The sequence below is a fragment of the Myiozetetes cayanensis genome, unplaced genomic scaffold, assembly GCF_022539395.1.
Source record: "Myiozetetes cayanensis isolate MyiCay16 unplaced genomic scaffold, myiCay2020 scf3, whole genome shotgun sequence".
In the NCBI taxonomy this organism is placed as follows: Eukaryota; Metazoa; Chordata; class Aves; order Passeriformes; family Tyrannidae; genus Myiozetetes; species Myiozetetes cayanensis.
Genome location: NW_026087521.1, coordinates 61718168 through 61745807, shown reverse-complemented (window position 1 = coordinate 61745807; position 27640 = coordinate 61718168). Strand labels below are relative to the sequence as shown.

Sequence of the window (27640 nt, the reverse complement as noted above, 5' to 3'; positions counted from 1 at the left end):
TGATATAGAATTTCGACATTAAACCAATAAGCTGATAAAACATAATAACAAGTAATCTTCCAAGTTGCAAAAACCAGAATAAATGTCTGACCCAATGTTGCACAAGTTATAAACTGCAAAGAAAACAGAAGATGGCCACACTTCCCACTTTATTCTCTGACTGCCTTTTCAGGTGTTCACTATATCTCATTTCCCATGTTTCCACAAGACTGTTTGAGTTTTCTGACTGCAGGAGAAGGTTAGGTGAAACAAGAGGAACATTTCAGACTAGTCTCATTAGCAACTAAATCCCCAAAGGAGTCTCTTAGTTCCTTAGTTTCTTCTTTTAGACTTTCAGAGCAAAACAAAGCCAGGCTATTTACAAGGAGCACAAGTGGCCTTGGTCATAAACTAAAACACAGGATGATCCAATCTGATGTCAAGAAAACTTCTTTTCACCCTGCGAGCTGTCCGGCACTGGAGCATCTCCCTTTAGTCTCAAGGGTACTTCTCTTCTGTCAAAGGAGCACAAAAGGCTCAAAAATCTTACTCAGTTCCATCTGTATCATCGTAATGCAAAAGGATTGATCGTTCTGTTATTTAACTGAGTAACTGTTGGGCAGTTTTCCCTCTTCAGTCTCATAGGACAGTCTCTGACTTTTACAATTACTGTGTCATCTGCTGCCATCTCCTGAAGAAACACAGCTTGAACTTTGGAGGAAGACAGGAAAATGGAGGTATCAACTTTCTGAGCTTTCTGCTGGTCAGTGCCGCCTGTCACTCCCAAAGGAAAAATGTAGTCTGAAAGTTCCAGGTTGGTGGAGTTTGAGAATGCAAAAAAAATGAGTATTTAAATAATACTATTACATCCCCCTGATTCCATTCCTCTTCCATTCAAATCTGTAGTGTTTAGGGCAGTTGCTGCCACGCACAACAGGGGCTGCTGCTTTCCACTGCAGCCTGGGGAAGGAATTCTTATCAGCACAGGCACAACAGTGATGCTTATGCACTACAGAGCAGAGAAAATCCACAGTACATGGGCTGCACAAAGAGTACCTGATTTAATAAGGCATGTGACTGTTGTTCTAACATGAACAGGCATAGACTGGTGCCCAGGGGATGGACTGACAGATTTCACACTTTGAATATCTGTATTTAGCTGTACATTACTGCACTGCTGTTTCGCAGCCCAAAGGATGTCTAGCAGTGAAAGACATCAATTAATTGAAGAAGGAAGAAACTAGAGAGGAAATTCTGTTCTCAAAATAAAATATGTTGACAGAAGAAGGGTTAGAGAGGGAAATAAAAAAGGAAGGAAAAAAAAAAAAAGAAGAGAATAAAAATGAAGGAAGAAAAGAACAACAAACCCCAAAAGAACCAAAACAAACCCTGCTTGGCCTAGTGACCCAAAGAGATGCCTGTAAGATCATCCTGACCACAGCCCAAAATGACTCCATATCTATACTTACATAAGTCCTCCTTTCTGTGCTACTCTAGTGTATCAGATAGCTTGTTTACCAGAAATAGAACTGCAGAAATAGATCTATAACCATATATAAACAATTTTTTCCTCTGTGCTCCTCCAGGTTTTAAAAATCATTTAAAAATCATACAGCTATTTTTAAACTAGATTTCTGCAGCTCAACTGGCCTAGCATATCAAAACAATGTAGTCATCCAGAGGGTTACAAAGATAGAGGAACAAGCACACTATGAGAGAATGGCAGATGGTATTATTGTCAAAATGGAAGTGAGCCGGTGGTCACGTCCAATCATTCATCGAAAGCTACATCATGCCTGAACTTTCACACAGGAAGAACACAGGGCCTAAATGTCTTAATTTATTTTACAAATATTCTACCAGTGAATAACAACCAGAATCCACAGATGCTCTCCAGTTCAAGGGAAATCCACATAATTCCCAAGGGAACTAAATATGTGTATTTCCTGAGGCCAATCCTCTTTCCAGAGAAGCTGTCGCATCTGAGATCTCACACAAGAATGATACTGATGCATGTCTATCAGTTTTACCAAATTACTCCCAATTTACATTATTACAAACGAGATCAGGATGCCATTTAATCTTCAATGGAAATAAAATCTAACCCATGAAGATGCATCTGCACTTCAGTATTCAGCAAAATGGAAGTGATGAATCACACTTTTGCCCTAAGAGTGACACAAAGGAGCAATCAGCTCGAGCTGATGCTCTGGCACTAGTTAAGAACATCCTCGTGACTCTCCATGTTTTAAGTTTCTCAGCCCTGGAGATGAAGCTCCCATAGTCTGCAGCGGCATCAAATATAGTCACTGATGATATTCAGAGTGCCTTGCATCCCAAAAACCTCAGAGCACACAAAAACTGTGCAAAAATAATTTTACTAGTCACAAAGATAGAAGTGACATTTGAGTTAAAGCTTCGTTTTGAATTAACACCACACCGCACCTTGGAACTGGAACTGAAAAATGCCATGTGAAATGATTTAGCTATTGTAAGAGCTTGGTCAGAATATCATCACCAAAAAAAAAAAAAAAAAAAAAAAAAAGGGGAAATTCACTTGGTCCTCTAAACTTTGTGAAAAGTTTCAGTGATACATGTAGTGACCATAAATTGTTGCCCCATGTTACATTTCAGAAAGGTCGCACATGAGGCAACACATTGAAACAGAAAACACACAGCTTTGTTAGCTCAAGACTTATTCCAGGAGAAGAATGCAATCTGCTCACTAGCTTTACTGCATCTGGTGTCACCCTGAATTCTTCTTGAAGTCTCATTCAATTAGTAACTACGACTGATTTTGCAGGAGCTCAAATCCTGGTAATATGGTAAGTAGGACAATCAAAAGCTGGGCTACACTGGAGTTAAGAACCAAATCATCATGCTTACACAGCATTTATAACTCTTCAAAGCATTGCAAAGCAGGGACCAACCAATTTTTAGAATATCTATGAAGACAACAAATAAGATCTTGGTCTTCGTGCCTGGATTCAACCTGACTGAACTGCAGATTTCTTGGAAATTTTGTTTGTAGCAAAGGCTACTTGTGGAGGTAAGATCAAATGTATTTTCCAATAAATCAAGGGTATTTGGTCAATTCTGTGTTAGGAAATAAAAAGGTGAGTAGGTGGCTGCCCAACTGTATTCTTACAGGCCAACATTTCCCTCTCTGTCCATAAATATCTCTGAGAATAAATGTTAAATGACCCCTCACAGAAGAGTATATTCCTTCAAACTTCCCTTTAAGCTCTGTAGTTTAAAAAGAGTTTGTGTTTTTTTAAAAAGACAACTTGAGCTCTATACCAGCTTCCATCTACTTTTTGTCCTCCTTTATACACTTAGCTCTCTAGTATATATCAAATATTCTCTTTTTAATAGACCAACCAACACAGTTAGAATTATTGGGCCTTTCAACAGTGAAATGGATGGTGGGCTACGGGGGTCAAGAGTAAGGGGTAAAAGGTAAATCACAGCTGTGCTCCCAATTAATTTTCCATTTCCCGTCAGCCGTGACTAAGGAATACAGGCCATAATTTCCAAGCTGGTGGAGCCAGATGGTGTGATGTGATGGAGTTAATATTAATGGTTGCACGCTGCCTTCTCTTGACTAATCAAGAGCGGCTGCTTCACGCTGGTTTGGGGGGAAGGCTGCAAAGCCAAGGAGAATTGTCATTCTGAGGAAACGGGAAGCAGGAATTTCTCTTCATTCGGACAGGCTTCGGTTTCTCTGGTTGGTACCCAAAGTTTGAGGCGGACTTTTTTCTTCGGGTTTTTATTTAAGGGAGTTATCACAATATTGGGAATAACCCTCTTCAAAATGCATTCAAATTTTTATTTAGAGCCATGGATCATTGCTCTGAGGGCACTTCTCTTTCCCCCAAAGTGTGCTCTAAGATAGTATTGGAAGAGTCAAAGCAGTAGCTCACAACGGTAACTTCTTCTACTCCCTATCACAATTGAATATTTTATAAAGAATGTGCAAGAATTCCTTTCCTTGAGCTGAAAACCAGTATATTACATCCTTTGCCTGAGCTTTGGAAAACAAAATCAGGATACTTTTTTACTCTTTCAATCCCATCAATGTAGTGTTTCTCAAATAAGGAAGCATTTGCGAATGACCCAAATTTGGATACACTTTTGGTACTGGAGCCACCACCTTAAAATCAATGGGGCCACATCCTGAAATACCTAAAATTCATTCAGGTAAAATGTTAATCAACCTAAATAGTGACTGCAAATCAATAATGACTTCATGATTTCACATACTGTTGCTTTTCATTTTTAATGAGGATGGATTTTGAAAGTCCACATAAGCTTCCCTCACAGGCAATTAAGGTAACTTTTGATCCTAAATAATCCAGGTTCTTAATTTTAATTTATTTCTAGAACATATTTTCATCATAGTTTATTGCACTCTGTTGGTGATAGATGGGGATTCCATCTTCCCATAGTAAGCAAAATTACTTTTATAATGTCCTTTGCCTCTGTTTTAATTTGCAAGGTCTCATTTCTAAGGCACATCTTCTGACACTTGGTATATTCTCTTCTTTAATAAATGGTAAGTCAACTATCTGCCTCTGTATTCTATATAAAAAAAATCAGAATTTTAAAGAATTGTTTTCTTTATAATATTTAGTAACACAAAAGCCACTACAAAACCTAGACTAGAAGAAAATATTTTCAGTTAAATTACATTATCAAATTTCATGCATTTTCTATTAATAATATCAACTAAAATCTGGTTTTGTTTTTCATACTGAAGTGGTACATCTGATCTTCTCAGGCACAAATGCTATTTTTAAATAAAAAACTGCTTCTATAAATATTTCAGCTTTAAACACCCATAATTCAGTTTCTCCTTTTTTTTTTACATCTAAAACTGCAGCAGGGCCTTGGAGTGGTTAAACAAGTACACAAAAAAAAACCCCTAACATCCACATAATGACTGCTAGTAGCATTTCCCCATGTTCAAAGCAGACTGTCCATAATTCAGAGGGCAAGACAAGGTCACCAATAAACATCAGTGAACTGCGTCTGCTTTTGCAAGTTCCACATAAAAACCAGTGCATCCCTAGGAACACAAAACAGACATAATAGATTGGTTCACATCAGAGCACACACACCAACACAAGAAGCTAATCATCTTTTGATTGCAAGAGGCTCTGACTCAATTATTTTGCAACACTAGCAGCGTCCTCTTTTGTATAGGGTTAAAGGAAAGAAAAAAAACCAAAAAGTTGCTTTGTGACTTTAAGCAATTAGAACTAATGCCAGAGCCAAATTAAGCTCTTTGTAGACAAAAGTAAAACGCTGCATTTGGCCTCTTATGGTCTACACATTTGGCAGAACTGGACCCAAAAAACTACAATGCACATCACCAATTGAATTATCCTCTCCTTCCAGAAAACACACACGCAGCAGGGTGGGAATGAAGATGTTTTCCACCACTCTGTTTCTTCTGAATGTAGGAAATGATCCCAGGAGGGAACTGAGGGTACCCCTTACCTGCAGCTGTATCCCAGAACACCTGACACAGCACACAGCACTCCCCTCTCTACATCAACCACCTTCAGCTCTGAACAGAAAACACACTCACCCAGTGACCTGACCCACGTGTTGTAAGGTGGGGGGAAACCTGCTCTGCAATCATGAACTCAGGGAGTAAAATGTCAGCCTGGGAGAGGCCAGTGTGTGGAATTTACTACAAGTGGTGCATAAAGAAGGTGCTCCTGAATTTACTCTCATACTACCAAAACATTGAGGAAAAGAGTGTTGTCATCCTTAATAGCCAAGTGACAATGACTATTGAATACTCAGAGAAAGATCAATGACTTCTGAAACACTCAAGACCCTTTTTGTTACAGATACTTTCTCTTACTCAGTTCCAAAGGATAAGCTAGAGTATATCTTAGACTGTACTACCTCTGAATAAAAGATGTACCAGTTGTCCCTTCTCAGCCCCCCCAAAACCAACTAAAAGAAGAAAAGCAAAAACAAAAACAAAACAACAACAAACAAAAACCCAACAAAAACAACAAAAACCAACCAAACAAACAAAAAACAAACACAAAAAAAACCCCACAACCCAACATATTTTGCTTCTTCACTATCTGTCACTATTTAAGGTATTGTATCTTCGGCATACTTTGTAGTTTTTCATTCTTATCCCTACTTAGCTTTCTAGTTTCTGATCAGATTTAGAGTTCCAGAAAGACAATTTCTTCTTCCACGCTGGTTTCAAGACATATCTTGCCTTAGCCCAAACTGTCATGTCCTCCACCCTTTACTTCCCAGCCACTACACAGCAGTAAGGATGTTTGCACTGACATCTTCCCATTTCCCCCCCTCCATCTGTGAGGCACTGTGGAAGCTTGTGTGCTCCCGGTGGAGGGTGGGAGGAGTAGATCTCTAAGTGCTGAGTAATTTATTATTGAGACTTGCAGAAAAGGAAAGAAACACTTGAGATCTCCTTGCTGATTTCTAGTTGTATCACTGGCTAGGTATCCCCCTCCTCGCCCCAGCAGTTTCAGCCTCTTGTAACACCATGAAGCAAATAGTCCTTTCTCTCTCCTCTGTGTTCCTCTCCCTAAAGGTTCTGGTCACCACATTTCCCAGGGACAGACAGTGCCAGCAAGACAAAAGAATGGAATCTGGTCATGGCATGCACTATGACAAAGCCCAAGAGTCATATGAAGACATCTAACCTCAGGAAGATTTGGTTTGCAGTCAATTTTATGGATTTTTGGAACAAGTTGGGAGAACACAAGGCTGCAAACACTTACTCTTCAGGTAGATTTCCTCAGGATGGGATGCAGTGTGTATCGTGATTTCCTTGTATTACTTTTTCCATCCATCACTTCATCTCTCTCTCAGACTGAGCTTTGACTTATCTGTTTCATATATTTTCACTAGGATCACCCAGATATTTGGATAAACAGTGATAGAGGAAAGCTAGATGCAGGTAAACCTCCATTCCTCAGATTGGAAAACTAGGGATCAGAAAATACATTTTTCAGGAAAGTAACATACATCCTAAAATCCTCTGAAGAAGCCTGAGGATTACTGGGGAAAAATAGTGTTACTGCAGACCCTAATAATTCTCTGACATCTCAATGAGGGAAACTGCATCACTGACAAACAATACTGTCAATATTTCTACTGGCAAACTTTCTAAATACTGGAAATATTTTTTGAAACAAAACCTCATTATTTTTTTCACCAGCAGAAAACTGTCCAGACAGATGATATATTAGATATCTTCAGAGGTATTTCATTGATATGGGCAAATCCTTGAGAGTAAGGAGGTTAATAACTTCACCAAGCTACACGAGATGAACTACTGACCAGTGCATCAGAAGATGACAATGATTGCAAATGAAGAATGACACTGATCACTGTAATAAGAAGCCTAAGCAAAATATAAACAATAACTATTGATTTTTTAAAAATATTTCTAAAATATGCAGGCCTAAGGTTAAAATGCATTAAAAATTTTCCCCACGCAAATTTTTGCTTGACAGTGTCCCTTTAACTTGTAGTCAATAGACTCTATTTCAAGGAAGGGCACGGAGAGAGTCCTCTGTTAGAAACTATCTGGAATTGTTTCCAAGGTAGTCTTTGTCCTGACAAGCATTTTTTCTAGAAAACAAGATACCACAGGTGATTGTGGGCTTGCACTAGGCAGGCCAAAATGATGGGGTGAAGATGTGAAAAACTTGTTGATTCGCTGACCAGGGAGCTGGGCAGGACATGCCCAGGCATTACCTACAAAGGAACATGAAGGGTAAAAAAAAATATATATAAAATATATAATTATATTTTTATATATATAAATTCTTGCCACTAAGCAAGATTTTATGACTTGTATATGCAAGCAACAATAAGAGATCTAATTCAAAACTTACTGAAGTTAAAGAGTCACTTCAGTGAATAATGCAGCCATCCTAAACAAAAATGGAACTACTAAATTTTCCCTAAATTTGCAGTTTCAAAGTTTAACAGGAAGGACCTGATAATTATTTCATTTCTAACCTCAAATGCATCTTGCCTCTTCACTCATACTGACCAACTGAAGCCTTTCCCACCATATTTTTGTTTAAAAACAAGATGAATATAGTATTTCTGAATCTTACTGAGATAATATTTGTGAAATTTTTTGAGGTCTTGTAATGAAAAAACTGAAAATCCATATTAGTTCACATGAACTATAGTGTTACTACATAGTATCCTGCAATTTGATTTTCATTTAAAAATAACCCTCCTTTACACAATGCAAGTATAAGGCAACACTACTACAAGACATTCTTTTCCATTCGTGATAGCAAAGTTTTAACTATTCAGATTGAAATGTCTCAGGATGCAGGTTGAATTTCTTCTGCAGGTTTCAAGAAGAAAAAAAAACAAGTAATTTTTAAGACAAGGGTAAGAATTGCTTCATCTTACAACATGCAAAAGTTCACACAGTAGAAATTCCCCATGAAAATGGGGAATAAATGCTTCAGAGCCAGGACTCGCAAGCTGACAAGCAACACTGCCCAGATTTCAAGGCCTTCTGTCATGTACATGACTTGAATCTTGTCAAGTTAAAGTTCCATCAAAGAATTGTGGCTTCCATATGTTCAGGATGGAAAAAGAACAAGCTATAGGGGGAAAAACACCCCAGAACACAAAAGCCACTGACCTCAGAAGCTATACTAGAATGTAACACCTGGATCTCTACTGGATCTCTACACTCTCCTGCTCAGACAAAGGAGCTTCCACACCTTCTGCAGGTGTAGCCCCTGTTTTCTCCCCAGGGCTCATGCCATGAGAAGACAAGCACCTACACGGGGTATATGTTACCCTGTTTTTCAAATGGTAAAATAAGGTCTCTGAATAGAAATGTTTCAGCTGCTTGAATAAATTGTGCAGTAACAAGTGTATTTCAGCAGATACAGAGCAAGAAAATTGTTTCCAAAACACTGTGCAGACGATATAAGATTTAAGCCCTGAGTAACCTCATAACTCTGTTTCCATGGAGTTATAATATTGACATCATGTTCAAGTAGTACTTTCTGACAGAACCACTGGAATACCTTACTTCTGTGCTATTGATTTATCCTCTCTACCCTTGGAATCAAAGGACTGAGTAAAAAGGTTGTATTTACAACAGAACCTTTTCCTCTAGGAAAAAAGCACCTCTTTGTAGTGTACCAAACAACTATTACTGTAACTAACTCCCCATCAGGATTTTCAGTCTTTGCTGATGAACAACTGGGAAAGAGCAGTGAACACAGTTGTTTCCAAACTATGATGTCATGGCTATTTGGAGATAGCCACCTTATCATCTGATACTCCTAATCAAGATGTAATTCTCCTTCATAAGCAAGAGCTTGTGGATGGTCCAGTGAAGGTGTCTCATGAAAATTAATCTTCCACTAATTAGAAAGGGACAAAGGCTGTTCTTACATTTACTGCTCTACTAGAATGCCTTGATGGGCAAATTCAATAGAATTTGAAAAAAATTAGGAATTTGGGCCTTGGAAGAGAGAACTCAACTTTTACAATCATCCTCAAAATGTGATTTTTCAGCTGCAGATTGTCGACTGTTCTTCTGGGACACTAAAAGCCTCCATGAGCCTGGACCTTCAATGACCTAATTATTCAGTCTTATTTTTCAGTAATCTGCTGTTTTCCTTGTCCTTCAGTAGGATAAGGAAATGTCCTACTTTTTGACAGTGTCCTCATGAATGTCCTATCCTCGAAAAGGGGAGGCATAAAAACCCCAACTATGTGGAATACTTCCAATCGTGAATCTGTGTCAATAGATGATGTACAGTAAGAGCACAGATAACGCTGGTCCCATTTTATAACCTGTTGCACTTCCACGTTCGTAACATAACAAGGAGTATATATATTTTTTTATTACAAGGTGAATATCTTGAGATAGTGTTACAAGATGGATACAGCTCTGCTAAGTGTACACTATGGAAGAAATTAAAAAGTCTTGTTTCTGAAGGTTTCTATCAGTTCAAACACTCAATACCTTGCACTATATCATATCCTAATTTCATCTCTAAGGATTCCACATGTCTGTGTATAGATGACTCATTTTCCTATAAGACAACTTTCTGGTGTTCTGGACAGCCATAACCTTCATTTTTCAAATAATAAGAAGTATTTCCTCCCCTCATTTGCTTCTCTTCACTTTGTTTAGAATAAGTAACTGAAACAAGACTGATAATTTTCATAATGCATTCCTTTTTCCTCATACAACACACGAAATAATATATTAAAAACCAAATGTTTACACAAGGACTTGCACATGACCTGAAAAACCCTTTTCTAACCTAGTCTGACCAGGATTACTGACTGCTCTGAACAGACACCCACAGCAAAACAGTCAAATGCACGTACAACATTTCTTGCAATACGATGGGGAAAACAAAATTCTTACTATTTGGTTCCTCAGATCTCTCCTCTCTAATATGTACACTGTAACAGCATGCTGGGCCTGCATTCCATAAAGCCACCTTAATGGCTACTTTTAGTCCCTTTCCCTGGAATAACACCCTCTGACACATGGCTCAAAAGTCCACACTGGCCTTCCTCTGCTGGGCAACTCAACAGGTGACTATGAACTGTGAAGTCACTTCACTTGCCCAGAACAAACAGCAATACCTGCTCTTATGAGCCTTTTTAGTCTCCTGAGAATCTTTATGTAATGTTGCATTAGTAACCTTTACTAAATTAGAAAACCAAAAGGGAAGATAAATCAATATGAATGCACATTTGCTGATATTGATTTTTCCTCTCATAGTCAGCATGGGAATACTGTGGCTCCTATTAACACAAGGAGCGGAAGGACTTGAAATGGTTCTGTTTGGATAATTACCCAGTAGTTTGGGAAACTTACTCAAACTTCTTTAGTCTGTAACTTTGAAACAGACATTTCATGAACTCAAATCCTTCTCATGAATAATCATGTAAAGATGTTGATGACAATTTCTTGGTGCAGATTATCAACAAGATCACTAGGAGAGGCATTCAACCTGGTGTTCACAGAAAAGGAGGAAGAGCTGGGCAATGTGAAGGTTGAGGGCAGCCTAGAATGCAGCAAACACAACATTCTGCAGTTCAACATCCTTGAAGAAGTGAGCAAGAGAAATACTGGAATTACAGCTTTGGAATTCAGACTATATTTCAGTTTGTTTAGGAATATGCTGTGGGGGGTCCCACAGAAGACTGCCCTTCAGAAGGGCAAAGTGACCCAGTACATGTGATTGGTCCTTGTGTATCCCCTTTACAGTGCACAGGAACAGGTCGCTCTGAGAGGCAGGAGTGAAGCAAGCACGGCAGAAAACATGGATGAACAGGGAACTCCCATCTCAGCTCAAGGGGGAAAAAGGAAGTACACAGAGGATGGAAGGAGCAGCAGGGTACCCAGGAAAAATACACAGACCTGGCCCAAGACCACAGAGATGGAAAGCCAAAACTCAGAGGTAGTTGAAAAAAGTCAGAGATAAAAGAAAAGAAGGGCTTCTTTAAGCACACTGGCAGCAGAGGGAAGGCTGAGAAGAAAGTGGACCCACAGCTCAGTCTGGCAAGGAAAGCAGTGACAAAAGACATGGATAAGGCTGAGATACTTAATGATCATTTTATGTTACATCTTTCTTTGCTTGTTGGTTTTGTTGAGGTTTTTTGTGGGGAGGGGTGGAGGGGGTTGGTTTTATTTTGTTTTTTAGTTCCTAGTAAGGTTTGTCTTTAGGCTTTTGAAGTCTCCAAGCCCAGCATGAGTGTGTGGGATTGGAGCACTTAAACAAGTTGGATACAGATTCCTGGAATTACATGATCTGTATCTGAAGGTGTAGAGAGAGGTGGGCAGTGTCACTACAAGGTCACTCTCCTATTTTTAAAAGGTCATGACTACTGGGGAAATTTTTGATGATTGGTAAGACAAACATCACATCCATCTGCAAAGAGGAGGATCCAGGGAACTGTAGGGCAGTCAATCTAACTTCAGCTTCTGGAAAGATCATGGAGTAAGTAATTTCAGACACCATATTCAAGCACACAAAGGATAAAAAGGAATAGCCAGATCAGAATTACCAAAGGCAAACAATGCCACACCAACCTGACTACTTCCTGTGGTGAGATGATTGGCTCTGTGGACAAGGGGAGAGTAGTGGGTGTCACTTGACTTTAGCAAGGCCTTTGACAGTCTCCTATGCTGTTTTGCAGTCAAATTTCAGAGATATAGACTAGATCCACAAGGATTAAAATTTCCCTGGACTAGCACAGATCACAAATGCAAAATCCTGCACCTGGAGCGGAATAATCCCACGCATCAGTAGAGGCTGGGAAGTGGCTCTGCAGAAAAGAATCAGGTGTCCTGGCAGACAAAAAGCTGAACATGAGCAAGCAGCACGTCCTGACTGAGGAAGGCCAATCACATCCCAGATCTAATTAGCAACCATGTTGTCAGCAGGTTACAGGGAATGCGTTCTGTGGGACCACATCTGGAATGCCTCATCTAATTTTGGGCTACTCAGTACAAGACACCACAACACTGGACCATGGTACTCAGTGCCACATCCAGTCTCTCCTTCAATACCTCCAGGGATGGAGAATCCACCACCTCCCTGGGCAGCCCATTCCAATGCCTGATCACCCTCTGTGTAAAGAATTTCTTCCTCATATTCAACCTAAACCTCCCCTTGCAGAGCTTGAGACCATGCCCTCTTGCAGTTGGTGTCTGCCTCTTATCAGAGGCACAGAGTGAAAGGATAAGGCAGCAGACAAGTACTAAAGGAGGAAATTTCAATTAGACACAAGGAAAATAATTTTCATTATGAGGAGGACAAAACACTGGAACAGGTTGCCCAAAAATGCTGTGGAATCTCCATTCCTATTGCTACCACTATAGTTTAAATCAAAAATCTGTTCAGAGGCACATCTACAGAAAAGGCAAATTTGGGACACTTTTTTTTTTCCTGTTAGTGTAGCAGTTTAAGTACAGTATTCTCATTCACAGAACAATGATCATTTTCCACAGTACTGTAGGACACCTCAAAAATCAATAAAACTACAAAACTCGTGTGGTTTTCATTCTCTCCTAGGTACAGCAAGATGGATTTGCCATCTGAAAGGAAAAACCCATAAGTCAAGCCATCCTAGTGACCTACACTGAATGAAAATGGACTCATTGCTGATGGGGTTAATGCAGATAACCAAATGCTAGAGGAAATCAAACTTCAGGAAAGCTTTACATGATTTCATTGCTTGAAATCTTTAGTGGTAAGTAAAATGAGCCGCTCCCCCCTTTTGGGCCTGTGGCTTTTTTGTATACAAACACACATACAGGCAGGACCTAAAGCTCAGACAAAACAGCTTGGTTTATATAATTTTTGCAAACAGCAATATCCAAGACAGAATGTTAAAAATAGCACCTCACGCCTTTTCCTCCCTCTATTTCTTAAACCACATTTCAAACTGCAGTCTCTATTGACATACTTTTAGGAAAAGCGTGACTTTTAGGATAAAATGCAACTGCCACTTATCAGCTGGAGTTAATGATATCTAGACATTTGAAAATGCTAGACTGTATCATCTTTCTTGGAACTGCACAGAGGGCTTCTGGATCTTGTGGCAACTGTTGCCAAGTAGTAGGGAAAACAGAGGTGCTTGTAGCAGGCTTTATTGTTTCATAAATTCTTCCTCAATCATTACAATATTTCTTTTGATGGTCAATCAACTTGTCCCACGGCTGTTAAGTTTATGTCCCTTTCTTCCTCGAGAGAAAATGCCTGTTGTTTTGAATCCCTCAGAAACCACTCTGAGACAAAGGGACAGAAAATGTATGTGATGCTGTATCTGGTTCCTAATTGCTCAGTGCTGCGTGAGGACTCTCCATACGTTCCCTGCCATAACAGCAACCACTTCCAACTAGGTCATGTCCCAGCCAGCAATTAAAGTGACCTAAAAAATGGGCATGGCAGAAGGGCAGTTTCCAGCCACGACAGCACACTGTTTACCCATCCTTGTGCTCAGCATATCCTTCCCACCAAAACCCCAAGTTATAAAATCTACCCAAATTTTCCAGCCCTGAGATCTAAACAATTCTGGCCTTTTCATTGCATTTACTCCTAGCAGGTAGGTGTTTCATTCTGTCTGCAAACCTCCTTCAGTTTTGCCCCCGTGCTAACCCTGCCCTCCACTCCACCACAGCAAGCTTTGCTCCACCTCAGCTCTGCCTCCTGTCCTCCCTCCCATCTTTCCGGGTTCTTCTGTCCTCTTATCACATCAGCTGTGATTTGTGCATCCTGCTTCCCCAGTCTGTATGCTTATGTATGGTACCAACAAAAACACAAAACTCTCACTGATTCTCTTCCAATCCTTGCCTCTCCTTTATAACCATGTTGGAAAACACAACCCCCAGAATCTGAACCCTGCTGTGATTCTGAAGGCACTGTGAAATACTGTATTACCTGATATTTTAATAACAGAACTCCCTCAGAAGCCATGTAAAATTTGAGTAGTAATTCAAAAGTAAATAACAGAAGCACCTAAGAAAAATGCCCTGAACCTGGTTTAGATTTACACAGTCTTGTTAGGTTTACTGGTGCTCCAGTGACACAGCAATTTCACTGCAGATCACAAGGCAAGTTCATCTGATGATTCTAAGAGTAATTTAGGATGATAATAAAATTAACAGATTTGGGCAAACCAGGAGGAAAAATAATGGGGAGGGGGAACCTTGTCCTCTTACTGCTTATGGAAGCTTTTCTTTGAAAAATCCATGTGGTTCCCGTTTCAGTCAGGCGAGGTAATATGCCTGTAAATGTAATCTGACAGAAGACACAGCACAGCTTCACCAGAAAATGACAAAATCAGATTGTAAGAGAGGGCCAGCCAAATGCCTTCACAGCTCTCAGAACTCACCCAGGGAAACAAATTCACACAAGTGTAATAAACCCAGACTCACATATTCACTGGAGGTTTGTGGTGCTAATACCTTTAGTTTCCACTTCAAAATCTCATTCAAAGTGCTCATATCTTCTGTTGGTTGCCTGCTGGAAGGTGCCTTTGCCCAAATCCATCCCTCCTGAAAACCAGGGATAGACTGCATTCATTGTTTCCAAGGGCAACACTTCAACTGTTATCAAGTTCCATCTTCTGATACAGTTACACAAATCTGAGCTCCTTTTTCTACCCAGGGCTTTCTTCCCATCCCCACAAACCTTACAGCAACAAAAATAATGACCAAAATAAAGAAAAAAATCAAAATGAAACAGTTCTAAGCTCCGGGAAGAAGCAAGTAATTGCATCTAAAGCATAGAGATAATAAAGAAAAAAGTCAATTTTCAGTTTGAAAGGAAGTTTACTTTAAAACACTCTCTCAGTATTATTTGCTAATCAAATAAAGCCTGTAACCAATAAAAATGGTCACCCAACACGTTATAACAAAATGTCAAGATCATGCTATAATAAGTTAGGTGATCTCACATTAAAAGACACAGTAGCTTTGAAGCCTAACTTTAACTATAATAAATTATAATACATTTGTGAGAACCTTTGGACGTTTTGCCCACCTGCAGGAGCAGATCTGAAATAGCCATTAGCATCACAAGGATTTCCCCAGGGCAATATTCATGGGCAGCCTTTAAAAATACAAAAGGATCGGGGAAATATTTGAGACAGAGACCCCACTTTAATTGCTTGATTGTTTTAACTTTAAGGATCCTTCCTTATATCAGCATTTATCTGCTCTCTAGAATCCAGCATTGTTACAACACTCCAAATTCATTCACTTAAGCCTAAGGCTGTGAAATGCTGTATTGGTCTTTAACAAGCACCGACATTCTTCATTTAAAACAAACAAACAAAAGACCAAACAAACAAGACAACAACCACCAAGATGATACTTCTGTCAGCTGAGAAGGCAATAATTCAAATACTCTTCATACATTAACGCTGTAGCAGGTATAACAGCTATTCAGACCTTTCCCTTACTTCACTTAACCAAAAGCTGATTTGAACATTCAGAACTCATTTTTATAAAAGGATACTTTGGTACCACAGGCACAGCTCCCGGTGCATCCCATTCCACCCCATCCCAGCCTCCTGACGGGGCTCAGCCCAAACACTCCCCCAGCAGCATCAGCTCCTTTTGCAGCAGCAACGGGGTCAGATCTCTTGTGCTGACTCCATTTCCTTCACATGGCAAGAGCTGCTATGCCAAGTGAGGTGTAAAAACGAGCTCCTGATTTAATGTAATTATCTAATGAAACTTTCCATATTAGGAATTCATTAAATGGGGCCATCTTCCCTGTAACTAGTAGGAAAATAGCTCTTGTAGAGCTACAGGTGTTTGATTCTGCCAGATTAAATGGTGATTATCAGAAAGACGTGGTTGGAAAGGATTTATCTTAGGTAAGATATGATTGTTATTATACCTTATTAACCTATGGGAAATAGCAGGAATGCCTAATCCTCTTCAGTATTTTAGTGGCTTTTCTAGCCAATCAACTGTACAAAGAACGAAACTGATGGATCAAAACACTTTCTGCCAGTTTATCAGGATAGCAAGAAGGTAAGGGCTATAAATAATATTTTATTGAACTTAAGCACCTACAATTGTGGTAAAAAAATTACTGAAAAAAAAAAATCAAATCCTGGCCCAAAATAGTTGCCTTCTCATAATTAAATCCAGTGTTAATTTTTAAACTGTTACTAAAGTAGTATGGGGGTGGATGCAAAGGAAATTGCACAGGTAAACCTTATGATAAATGTTACTGAAGTCAGTGGATTCTGCTACATTAAATACCTGGGAAAAATATTCCACAGGTATTCCACAAAGATTTTTTTCAGGTTTATCATTTTCTCATTTCTGCTCTACTGAAAGGTAAGACACTGAAACCATATAGTCACTTAAAACTTTGAAAATCTAATATTGATTAAAGGTACACAAAGAAGATTTTTTTTTCCCTGAATAATACTGCAATTATATTGGTACAGCTTCTCCCTTCCTCCTCCTGCAATAAGTCTTTTACTGGTGTTAAGTTTATTTTTTCATCTCAGATTATGCCCTCAGAAAAGTGACTGAAGTTAAATCACAAAGAATTCATCGCTCCACAAGAATAATATCTATACAGGAAGTTAGAAAGAAAAAACCGTAGCTCTACTAATGATAGCAGAGAACTTGCCTTTTGCTCTCCTCAAGCTGGCAGAAGCTGGGCCTATAAAAAAGGTGAAGCTCAATACCTTGCAAATAAATGTACAGCAAAATAAAACATATAGAGTTACTTATTATCAGAATGACTTAGGAAAATTTAAGTCAAGAGAAAAAAGAAGTCCTTTGGTAAAAGCCCAGCCTCTTGCACACAGGAAAAATGCAACTGAAAATCATGGTAAATTACAGCTAATTATTTTGTAAACAGTACCTATAATACCAGAATTTCGAACCCAACAATGCCAAAGAACACAATCCTGCTCCTGTGTGGACTAATATTTGCAGAAAATCTCAAAACAATCTCATAAACTTCCCCAGGGAGCAACATTACAGACACACATGTGCCTGCTAACAACTTAATTCACTGGGGTTTATTTGGGGGCAGGGGGAAGGTTGTTTTGAACTGGAATCAAACTGCAGAGAGAGAGTATTTCAGTAACAGCAGCAGATGAAACTATAATAGTCTGACCCAATATTCATTAAGGCACCTTTAGCAAGTAATAAATTACTAAAAAAAAAGACTATCATTTTCCTAACCATTAGGACTGGATCTAAGAAGTAGCCCAAGAGTGCAACAGAATTTTGACTTTTGAGCATGAGGAAAGTGCTGCAGTGCTAACTAATGAGAGCCTCCAACAACCATGGGCTGAAAACACCACGTATTTCAAATGTGCCTGGGAAGGGGTGCAGCACCAACCACAGGGCACTGGTTCCCAAATGGTGAGAGCTACCACGCTGCAGAGCTGAAATATGTACAGCATGGCTAATCAAGCCTTGTGAGATCATCCTGGCTCCACAAGAGCCACTTGTTGTTCCCAGGAAGCCCCCATGCTGGAAAGCCTCACACAAAGGTATTGAAGTGGCCCTGGATGGAGTAAGAGGACCTTATTAATGCTGCTCCCCTAGCAGGGGCAGCCAGTCAGAGTGAGACTAAAATTATGGCAGCCTTTGGGAAGAAATAAAAAGGAAAAGGCACCTACCATGCAATAACAGCTCCAAATGGGCTGGGGAAGACAAAGTGAAGCAAATGAGGTGTTCAGCACTCCCCCGGCTCAAGTGATTCCTGCTGTTCATTAAAAGAAGTGCTGCCCAGAGAAGGGAGTGAATGGGAACAGGCAGGCAGGCAGCCAGGGGAGGCTGTGATCTCATGGGTAGCACCAACACTTGTTTCCCCCACAGTTCATTTCCCCCATCTGCCTGGTTCACACTGAGGCCACGTACACAGCTGTGCCAGTGCAGTGCCGAGGTGGCAGAGTGGCAGCACTGAATGCCTGGGACACAGGCTGCACGTCCCCAGCAGTGCCACCAAATACACCCCTGTAAAATCACACCCTCAGTGCCAGCAATTTGCTCAATCTGTACAAGCAACACAGATGCTTGAATCTGAAGGTTAAATAACTGCTTGACCGACCCTTGTTGTTCAAACCCTGAAAAGGTTTGGCCTAACCATCCCAACCTGTGTTATTAAAGGAGACCTTCAGAATGTCTTGCTGTGAGGATTTTGCCTTAAATCACTCTGAATATTACCTAGACAAAACGCATTTCATACCATGTCAAAAGCATAGGTTTGTTTTTTGGTTTGTTTGGGTTTTGTGTTTTTTTTAACATAATAGTATCCAGGTAGGTAGAAGACAAAAAAGTGACATTCTAATAATATACTTCATGAAATTATGACATTTTGAAAGCCATAAAATTACTTTGTTTCACAAACAGAATTACAGCAAAACCATTCAAAGTCAATTTATAGTTATTAGGGACTACTGGATTACTGACTATAAGCAAATAACCACAGTTTAAAGAATCAATCTTTTTAAGATGTGACATTTTTGCTAAAAATCCCCAGGTTTTCAGATGCAGTGAGAATTCACAACGTTTCTCTTCTTAATAGCATCTTGTTTCATTGGAAAAGTTTTAGTCTCCTATCAAGTGATCCCATAAAGCAGGGCAGAACTAATGGCTTTATTAAGTATATTTACTTCAGGCTAAATGGAAGGAGCAATTACGTCCCACTTTATACAGGAAAACAGCTGGAACCAGCTGAAACCACCTCACAGTGCAGCAGAAAATATAAAAAAGGCCTTGACAGGTTTGCTGACTCAAAAGACAGGGTGAAGGAACTGTCTGTCCAGCTGTGCTAGGAAGGAGCACAGCGGTCTGGGACGAAAGTAGTGCTAAAAATGCATCTGCAAACAGGGCACTGAAAACAGAGAGGCAACATTTTTGACGTGCCTACTTCAAGACATTTAACCTCACAGCTGAATTTTCCTCCACGGACCTCAAGGAAACAGGACACTCTACAGCCTTCCTATGGCAAGAGAAGGGCACAGGAGATAACCCTGAGCCAGTCAGTCCCTCTAACACATCAAATGTGCGAGGCTTTAATTATTGCTTACTGCTTGGTCTGAAAAAAGAAGCAACAACAGAAACAAAGTAAGTTGTGACAACTGAAAGGCGCCTTATTTCTGCTTTAAACATTTTTTTTTTTTCAGATGGAACAGGGCTGCAATATATCCTCTAAATACTGCTTTCTCCTACCCGATAACGGTTGTGAGTAACTTTCTTAATTCAAATAAATAGCCTTTGAAATGTAATTTCTATAGCACACTCTTCATTATGGGACTTTTTGCAATATGCACCACACCATCACTGAAAGAGGAAAAAAAAAAAAAGAGAATGGAAAAAGAAAAAGGTAAGGAAAAAGAAGAAGAAAAAGAAAGGAAAAGGAAACAGAAAAGGAAACAGAAAAAGAAAAGAAAAAGGAAAAGGAAGGACACCTTTTTTTGTATAATTTATGGAGGAAGCAAAAGCATCTGGAAAGGGGAACTCCAGGAGTGAGACTTCAAGAGTTTCACACTTCTAAGCCTTGGTGACAAGTTGGGATTTTGTGTAAGCAGGAGAATTGCCAAAGAACTGAAGTTGGTGGTAATGAGAAACCCCAGCACATGAGGAGGAATGTGATTAGGGGTGCCTGGAAACTGTGAATTGAGAACTATCTAATCAGCAAAAAGAAATTATTGTGCATCTGTTAGCTATTTGAGTAACATGACTTATCTTTCCTACACATTACTTTTTTGCCTTTCTACTCTGGTCATTTCCAGACCAAGGACAGTAGTTCTCCTGGTCCACTATGAGTCCATATATCTTCTTTGATATTACAGGGTCTATAAGTCAGCCAGAGCCTTTCAGGGGGACCACTTAGAGCCTTTTCCTACCAAGAATATAACAAAAACCACTTACAAAATTCTAAACTCTAAAGTGATGTTTCATCACAGCCCCAACTGAAACATCCTTAGAAAAGGAGGAATCAAGAATGAGATGGATTATAATTAAGAGTGTGTTCAGACATTTCCTCTTTCACTATATGCTTGCAGAGCAAGTTGCAGGTCCTTATTCTCAGTGATGCAATTTTTAGTGGCTGCCTGTGATAAAATAAAACCTACACATTCTCTCCTAAGTCCCAAACCCCATCTTTATTTCTGTCCTTTTTGACAACATGCCCACTTCTGGCTCCCCTCAAGAGACTCACTGTCCCTACATTTAATACCACGAATTCCCAGCTTGCTGTCTCTCAGTGTGCTCCTATCCCCACTTTACACTATGGAAGCCTTTTCAGCTGGGCTTGCCCATTTGCTCTCAGAACAGATGCTACTGCTCGCTCTGCCCCACAGGCTCCATCTGGCCTAGAGTGAAAAGGAGGGAAGAAAACAAAATGGCAGTCCTGATCCCCTCTGTCCAGACACTCCCCTTCTAAAAATGTCGTGGCAGGAACATTGTAAACTATTAAGACAGCATCCATTACCTTTGCCTTGAGTTATTCCAGGGTATCCCATTCCTTGGGAGTAAATATATCGCCCTACTGCTTCTGGATAAAGAAGGCGGTGACTCCTTCCAAAACTGCTACGTCAGTCTGAGGTGATGAAGTAAAAATAATTTGCTCTCGTTGGGGATTCAGGCTGGATGGTTAAGCAAATCTTTTCAGTATAAGTATGTGCTGAGTTTATTTGCACGCCTCATAAAGCTTGAGTATTTGCTGTAAACTGTTGGTATCAATAGATTAATAATAAATATGTGTGTCTGACAGGAAAATGTGGTAACTGAATGCTGGGTCTTGTCCATCTGTTGCTTGTGGTTTGTATCTCTCCATATCGTAGTATGCTTGTTTAGGTTTCAGCTGCTTGTCACATGTATGAGTGTATATACATACACACACATATATATATATATCTACAGGAGGGCTGTATATGATTTAGTTTACGATTCTGTTCCCTTCAGTTCGATGTAGGAGCCTGTGTGTGCCAGCAAACACAGACTGCGTGAGCTCAGTGATACGAACCGACTTCTCTCCTTGTCCCGAGTGCTGAGCCTGCACTGTGCTGGTGCACTGAGCCCATGGGAAGCACACACATCCTGACAGATTCCTGTGGTTACAGACACACCTGCTGGCTTTGCTCAGTCCCACACGTCCCTCTCTCCGCAGGCACACAGAGTGTCCATAAAGAATCACAGAATTATTAGTGTTGAAGGGACCTCGGAAGTCATCCAGTCCAACCCCCTGCCAAGGCAGAGCCACTGAAAGCAGGTGACACAGGAACGCATCCACGTGGATTTGGAATGGTTCCAGACAGGGAGACTCCACGCCCTCCCCAGGCAACCTGTGCCAGGGCTCTGGCAACCTCAGTGTGAAGTTCTTCCTCCTGCTCAGGTGAAACTTCTTGTGTTTATGTCCATTATGCCCCATCCTGTCACCGGGCACCACTGAAAGGGGTCCGGCACCATCCCCTTGGCACCCACGTTTGAGACCTTTATACGCATTGATGAGATCCCTTCTGTCATCCTTTCTCTGCACTAAACATGCCCAGCTCTCATGAGCAGTCCCTTCTCATTAGAGAGATGCCCCAGACCCCTCATCATCTCCGTGGCCTCTGTTGGACCCTCTCCAGCAGCTCCTTGTCTCTCCTGTGCTGATGAGCCCCGACCTGGATGCAGCAGCACAGGCAGACACACAGGGACAGCCACACTCCCGTGCATGTGCCCGGCTGAGCCCGCCCGGCTCCAGCTCCATCCGGGCGTGCCGCTCCCTGCCCTCCTGAGCCCGCCCGCTGGGGCGTTCCCTGCCCCTGCTCCAGCTGGGCAGGCTCGTGGGACTCCTCTCTCTTCTGAGAAGGGGCTGCGGGAGCTGGGCCTGTTCAGTCCCGAGAAGGGAAGGCTGAGAGGGGACCTCATAAACGCACACAAATCTCTCCCAGGTGGGGCGGGCGCCCAGGGGACGGTGCCAGGCCCTTTTCTGGGGTGCCCAGCGGCAGGACGAGGAGCAAAGCCGCAAACTAAATCGGGACATTTCGAGCTCAGCGTGTGGAAGAGCTCCCTTTGGCGGCGGGCGGCAGAGCCTGGCACAGGGCGCGGGGTCTGGAGACGCTCCAAACCCAGGCGGGCGCGCCCCCGCGCCACCTGCTCTTGGTGACCCCGCCTCCGCAGGCGGGTTGGACTTGGGCGATCTCCAAGGCCTCTCGCACCCCTGACTATGCCGTGACCGCGATCCCGTGATCCCGTGATCCGCTGCCTTCCCACCGGCACAGCCCGTGTGCCCCCACCCCCACACACCGGCCGCAATCCCGAGCCGGCGGCGCTCGGCGCTCGATTGCGGCGCCTTGCACTCCGCGGCGGGGCCGTCACCCCGCTGGTGGTGGCGGTGGCGGCGCCGGCGGTGCGGCCGCTCGGCGGTGGATTGCTCGCGCCTGTGCGCGGGGCGCAAGATGGCGGCGGCGCTGGGCCGGGGGCTGGACATCAGCCTGGCGGCGCTGCGGCAGCACGACCCCTACATCAGCGGCATCGTGGACGTGGCCAGCCAGGTGGCGCTCTACACCTTCGGACACCGCGCCAGCCAGTGGGTACGTGCGCCCGGCGAGGCACACGGCCCCGCCGCACCGGGCACCGGGGCGGGGGACGGCCGCGACACGCCCCCGCCGCCAGAGCCCCGCCCCCAGGGCCCCGCCCCGCACCGGCGAGGTGTGAGGGTGGGAGCGAGGGAGGGAGGGGTGCGCCTCACACGGCCGGGAGTTAGCACCGTGCTGCCCCGGGAGCGGGCTTCGGGAGGCTGCAGCGCTGTGGGAGCTGTGTCCCCTGGGGCAGGGCAGTGGAGGAGGGGGTTGAACCCAGGGACACGGGAGACTGGGTGTTTAACCAAGGCCATGGAGGACTGTGGATTAACACGGGGCTGTGGAGGCTGGGGTTGAACCCAGGGCTGGTGTTTAACCTGTGGCCGTGGGAGATTGGGTGTTAACCAGGTTCATGGAAGGCGGGGCTTTAATGCAGGGCCATGGAAGACCAGAATTTAACCCAGGGCTGCTGCGGGAGACTGGGGTTTAACCAGTGCCCAAAGGAGAACAACGCAGATGGTGGAGGGCCTCAAGGGGAAGCCATATGAGGAGTGGCTGTGGGAACTTGGTGTGCTCAGCCTGGAGAAGAGGAGACTGAGGGGAGACCTCACTGTGGTCTACAACTTCCTTGTGAGGGGAAGAGGAGGGGCAGGCACTGATCTCTTCTCTGGGGTGACCAGTGATGGGACTCAAGAGAATGGCCTGAAGCTGTGTCAGGGGAGGTTTAGGTTGGATGAAAAAAGACACCCAGAGGGTGTCTGGGCGCTGGAACAGGCTCCCCAGGGCAGTGGTCACAGCACCAAGCCTGGCAGAGTTTAATCTATAGCCGTGGGAGACTGTGGTTTAACCCTGGAACACACCTGCCTCAGGTGCTCCTGTGCCCTTCAAACACCTATAATGGAACCCAAACAAGTACAAAAGAGTGAGTGTAGGAGTTAACCGTGCTAAAAAGAATGTTGTAAGATTTAAAACCTTAATTAACTCTGGTAAACATTTGGTAATCTAACATTCAAGCTCTTTCCAGCTGGTTCTTGCTTTGCTGCAGTGGTGGGGCTTAGAGCCTGTGTTTGAAGAATCTGCACAATCTCCCTTTTGTGTTATTTTTCCTGCACCTGTCCCAAATGTTGTCCCTGAGGGCAGGTGCCCTTTGGAAAATCCTTTCCCTGACTGTGCTGTGCACTGCCCTGGGGTGTAGTGAAGAGTTAATCCCGTTTAGCCTCGTGGTGTCGTGCATTTAGCCTTTCCATATCTTATCATAAAACTTGGGTCAGCTGCGTGGTGACCTGTGCTGGCTCCAGCCTCTCACCACCAGCTGATGAAGTTGGGTTTATTTGTTCGTGGCTTGGATGAGAGAAGTGAAACTGATGGTCCTGGTAAGCAGAGATAAAGGGGGGTTTGCTGACAGTGAGCAAAACACTGCCCTGATTTCAACTTCCTGAATTTTCCTTTTCTTCAGGAGAAGACTGATGTGGAGGGAACGCTGTTTGTTTACACAAGGTGAGGACACTGCCTTTTAACGTCTGCAGGATGTTCCCATAACCTGTGGATACGGAAAAGCTAGCTGGGATGGGGTGTGAATTAAGTAAATTATTAAATTAATGAAGTAAATGTTCCCCCTTGTTCAAGGGTGAAAAGAAACCGAAACTGGTAGAAGCAAATGCAGGGAAGAAAACACTGGGAAGGAGGAATCACCTTTCTTTTGCTAAGACTTCCAAATGTGATTTAAATCTCAGTATGGGTAAACTGCAGAAATCTTTTGTGTTGGTTTAATTGGGATGCAGCAGTCTAAAAAGTGTCTGAACAAAAAGCTAATAGTGAAATAAATAACGATATTCTTTAAAGTAAGGGAATGGTACAACTTAGGAAGTATTGTTTTCCTACTTAGGGTACTTTCATACTACTTGTGTCTGATTGTTCATTTTTTATGCATATTTCATCCAGCATTTTGGCTGGTTTTAATGCTTGCTTTTAGCAGCACCTCTGATTGTGGCTTTTCAGAGTTGGAGTCTCCATGTTAGTGCTCCAGCATTTCCCTGTGACTGTTGTTAAAGTTGGAAAATAACACAGTCAGCAGACCTTGCAGTAGCAGCTGGGGTTTAACACCAAAGCAGAAAGTTTCTTCTTCAGCTTTTATGTCGAAGGGGAACTGGTAGGAGAGCTGAGAAAGCAAGAGATTGTTTTGAGAAGGCGAGAGGTGTGTGTGAAGTGACAGAGTGGCCCAGGAGCCTGTGAGCTTTTCGTGAAGTGGGAATGCTGGTTTCAGTCTGTAGAGATCTTTTGTACCAGCCGTGGAAATGGGCAATGGTAATTTTTCTAAGCTGCTTTCAGGTGAGTGGAGATAAGGTGCTGTTCTAATTACCACCGTGAGAGGAAAGAACCAGCTCTTTGTTGTGCAAGCAGTAGGTGGATGTGGCTAGTTGTGTGCTGCAAAACAGCAGCAGTATTTCCTGGTAGGTTGATTTTAAAGCTCAAGAACTGACAACATGTAACCTGGTACTCCTCACATCTGTGATCTTTCTCTGTTCTTTTTGTTGCCTGAGGAAACTTCCATTTAGAGCACAGGTTGATGCCTGGCTTCCCTACAGGCAACAGAATGGAACAGGTTGTGAACCCTGGGTAACATCATACATGATCAGTTTTAGCTTTGATTTGCTGTTGCTTTGAACAGAGTTATAAAGTTCTGTGGAAAAGACATTGCCAGTAGATCATAGGCTGGAGACCACTGGTGGTGTTGCCTTGGTTGTTTCTCTTTAGTCACAATGTAAAGTGATGTGACCGTTTCACTTGAGATGACTTATTTACTACCCATCCCATCTTGGTGAATTCTGAGGAACAGTCAAAAAGTCAGACTTCCAGCTGGGTTAACACCAGTGGAAGTGAACTGTTTGTTTGTTTGAAGTGAAGCCCTGACTGCTGCAAATTAAGGATTCTTGTCAAGGATTCCACTTTTGTTTATTTTTCTGTTGACTCTGATGCTATAATGCAGCTTCCTGTGCTTTGGATTTCATAGAGAAATCCACACACCAGCAACTACCAGAGATGGCACTTTTCCCAAATGTTTATCCATAACCTTTCCTTTACTGTCATACTTAGTTTGGAAGTAGTATCTCCTGTCAGGATCATGATGGATTTAACAGCTCACATTTATCTAAATGACTTGAAGTGTAACGCCCATGAATGTGCATAATGATTTAGAATTATAGAATCATGGAATGGTTTAGGTTGGAAGGAACCTTTAAAGATGATCTGGTCTAACCCCTGCAGCCATGGGCAGGGACACCTTCCACTACATCAGGTTCCTCAAAGCCCTGTCCAGCCTGGCCTTGAACACTTCCAGCAATGGGGCATCCACAACCGCTCTGGGCAACCTGTCCCAGTTTCCCAGCACCCTCTCTTTTGTTCTTATGCTTTCGATGGTATAGAAAATCCTCTTTGGGATGACTGTTACTGTCTGCAATTGTTAACCTGAGGATTGAGAAGTATGCTTGCACTGGCCCATGATTGACTTGTTTTAATTGCTGCTTTCTACTCCAGGAAGAAACTATAGGGTAGATGGTGGTGTTGGATAAAGTGTTGGTCATAGTCTGTTTATTTCTCATACATAATGTAGACTTTTGCCATAATTAAAAGGATTACACAAAAATACTGCCAGAACCAATTGCTATTTCCTTGGCAACAAAATCAGGTTTTTATGGTACCTCTTAGAAATAATAATAAAAGATTAATAAATTTGGAGAACTACACAGCAAAGAAATTCTAGTGATTTCTTTTTTTCCTCCACTTGATGGGATTTCTGTTTGTTAACTTTCAGGTCGGCTTCTCCAAGGCATGGCTTCACAATTATGAACAGACTGAGCATGGAAAATCGAACAGAGCCTATTACTAAAGACCTCGATTTCCAGCTCCAGGACCCCTTTCTACTGTACAGAAATGCCAGATGTAAGTATGTGTGGGGTTGAATACTGGAGTCAGCTTCTCTTCAGAGTCTGTTCTTGGTTAAGGCAGTCCAAGTGCTTAGACTGCAGCTCTCAGGGGCTGAAATTAGCTGGTTAACAGGTGAAATTAAAGGAATGTATTTTCCTTTTTTGGTGTGCTGAAAGAGAAGAATTGCTCAGTGCTTCCTAAAATGCCGCTTTACTAAAGAAATTATTAGCATGTGCTTAATAGCAATCTCTTCATTTGACTGGCAAAGAGTAAATGTTTATTGTGGTTTGTATGTGATGGGCTGAGAGAGGCAGAGAGTGTGTTTTCTGAATGTACCCTTAGCCAGTGTTGGGAAGTTTTGGAGTGATATTTGTAGTCTTGGCTCTCTGCATAAAAATAGGCAAATGCAGCCAATTCAAACCCTGTTTTCTGCTCCAGCTCCAAAGTGCTGTCCTTGGAGCAAGTTGGAAGGCAGTTTGCCTCTCAACTGTTAGGCGTTAACTCTTGACAGCATCATGTTGAGTCTAATTTAAACCCTGATGTAAGACAAAGTTATTACTTTGGGCTCCGTGTTTATCTCGCATGATTATCTTTATACTAGAATTAGCAAGTGTCAGGCAAAGTCAGAAATAAGTGGAAGACATGAGAAAGCTTA

At 42.1% G+C, this 27640-nt stretch overlaps 1 protein-coding gene across 2 annotated transcripts in view; it reads left to right on the top strand.

The window, feature by feature from the left end:
• Nucleotides 1-22936: 22936 nt before the first annotated feature.
• Nucleotides 22937-27640, top strand: part of DCP1B (decapping mRNA 1B) — a 42476-nt gene continuing 37772 nt past the window's right edge. The window contains exons 1-3 of one of the 2 annotated variants that reach the window (XM_050325563.1): nt 22937-23073; nt 24518-24558; nt 26873-27000. In XM_050325563.1, coding sequence (XP_050181520.1) covers nt 22939-23073; nt 24518-24558; nt 26873-27000 — 304 coding nt within the window. In that variant the 5' untranslated portion in view covers nt 22937-22938. Of the gene's footprint in view, nt 23074-23977; nt 24435-24517; nt 24559-26872; nt 27001-27640 lie in introns of those variants that run through there. The other variant, XM_050325564.1, reaches the window with a different exon arrangement.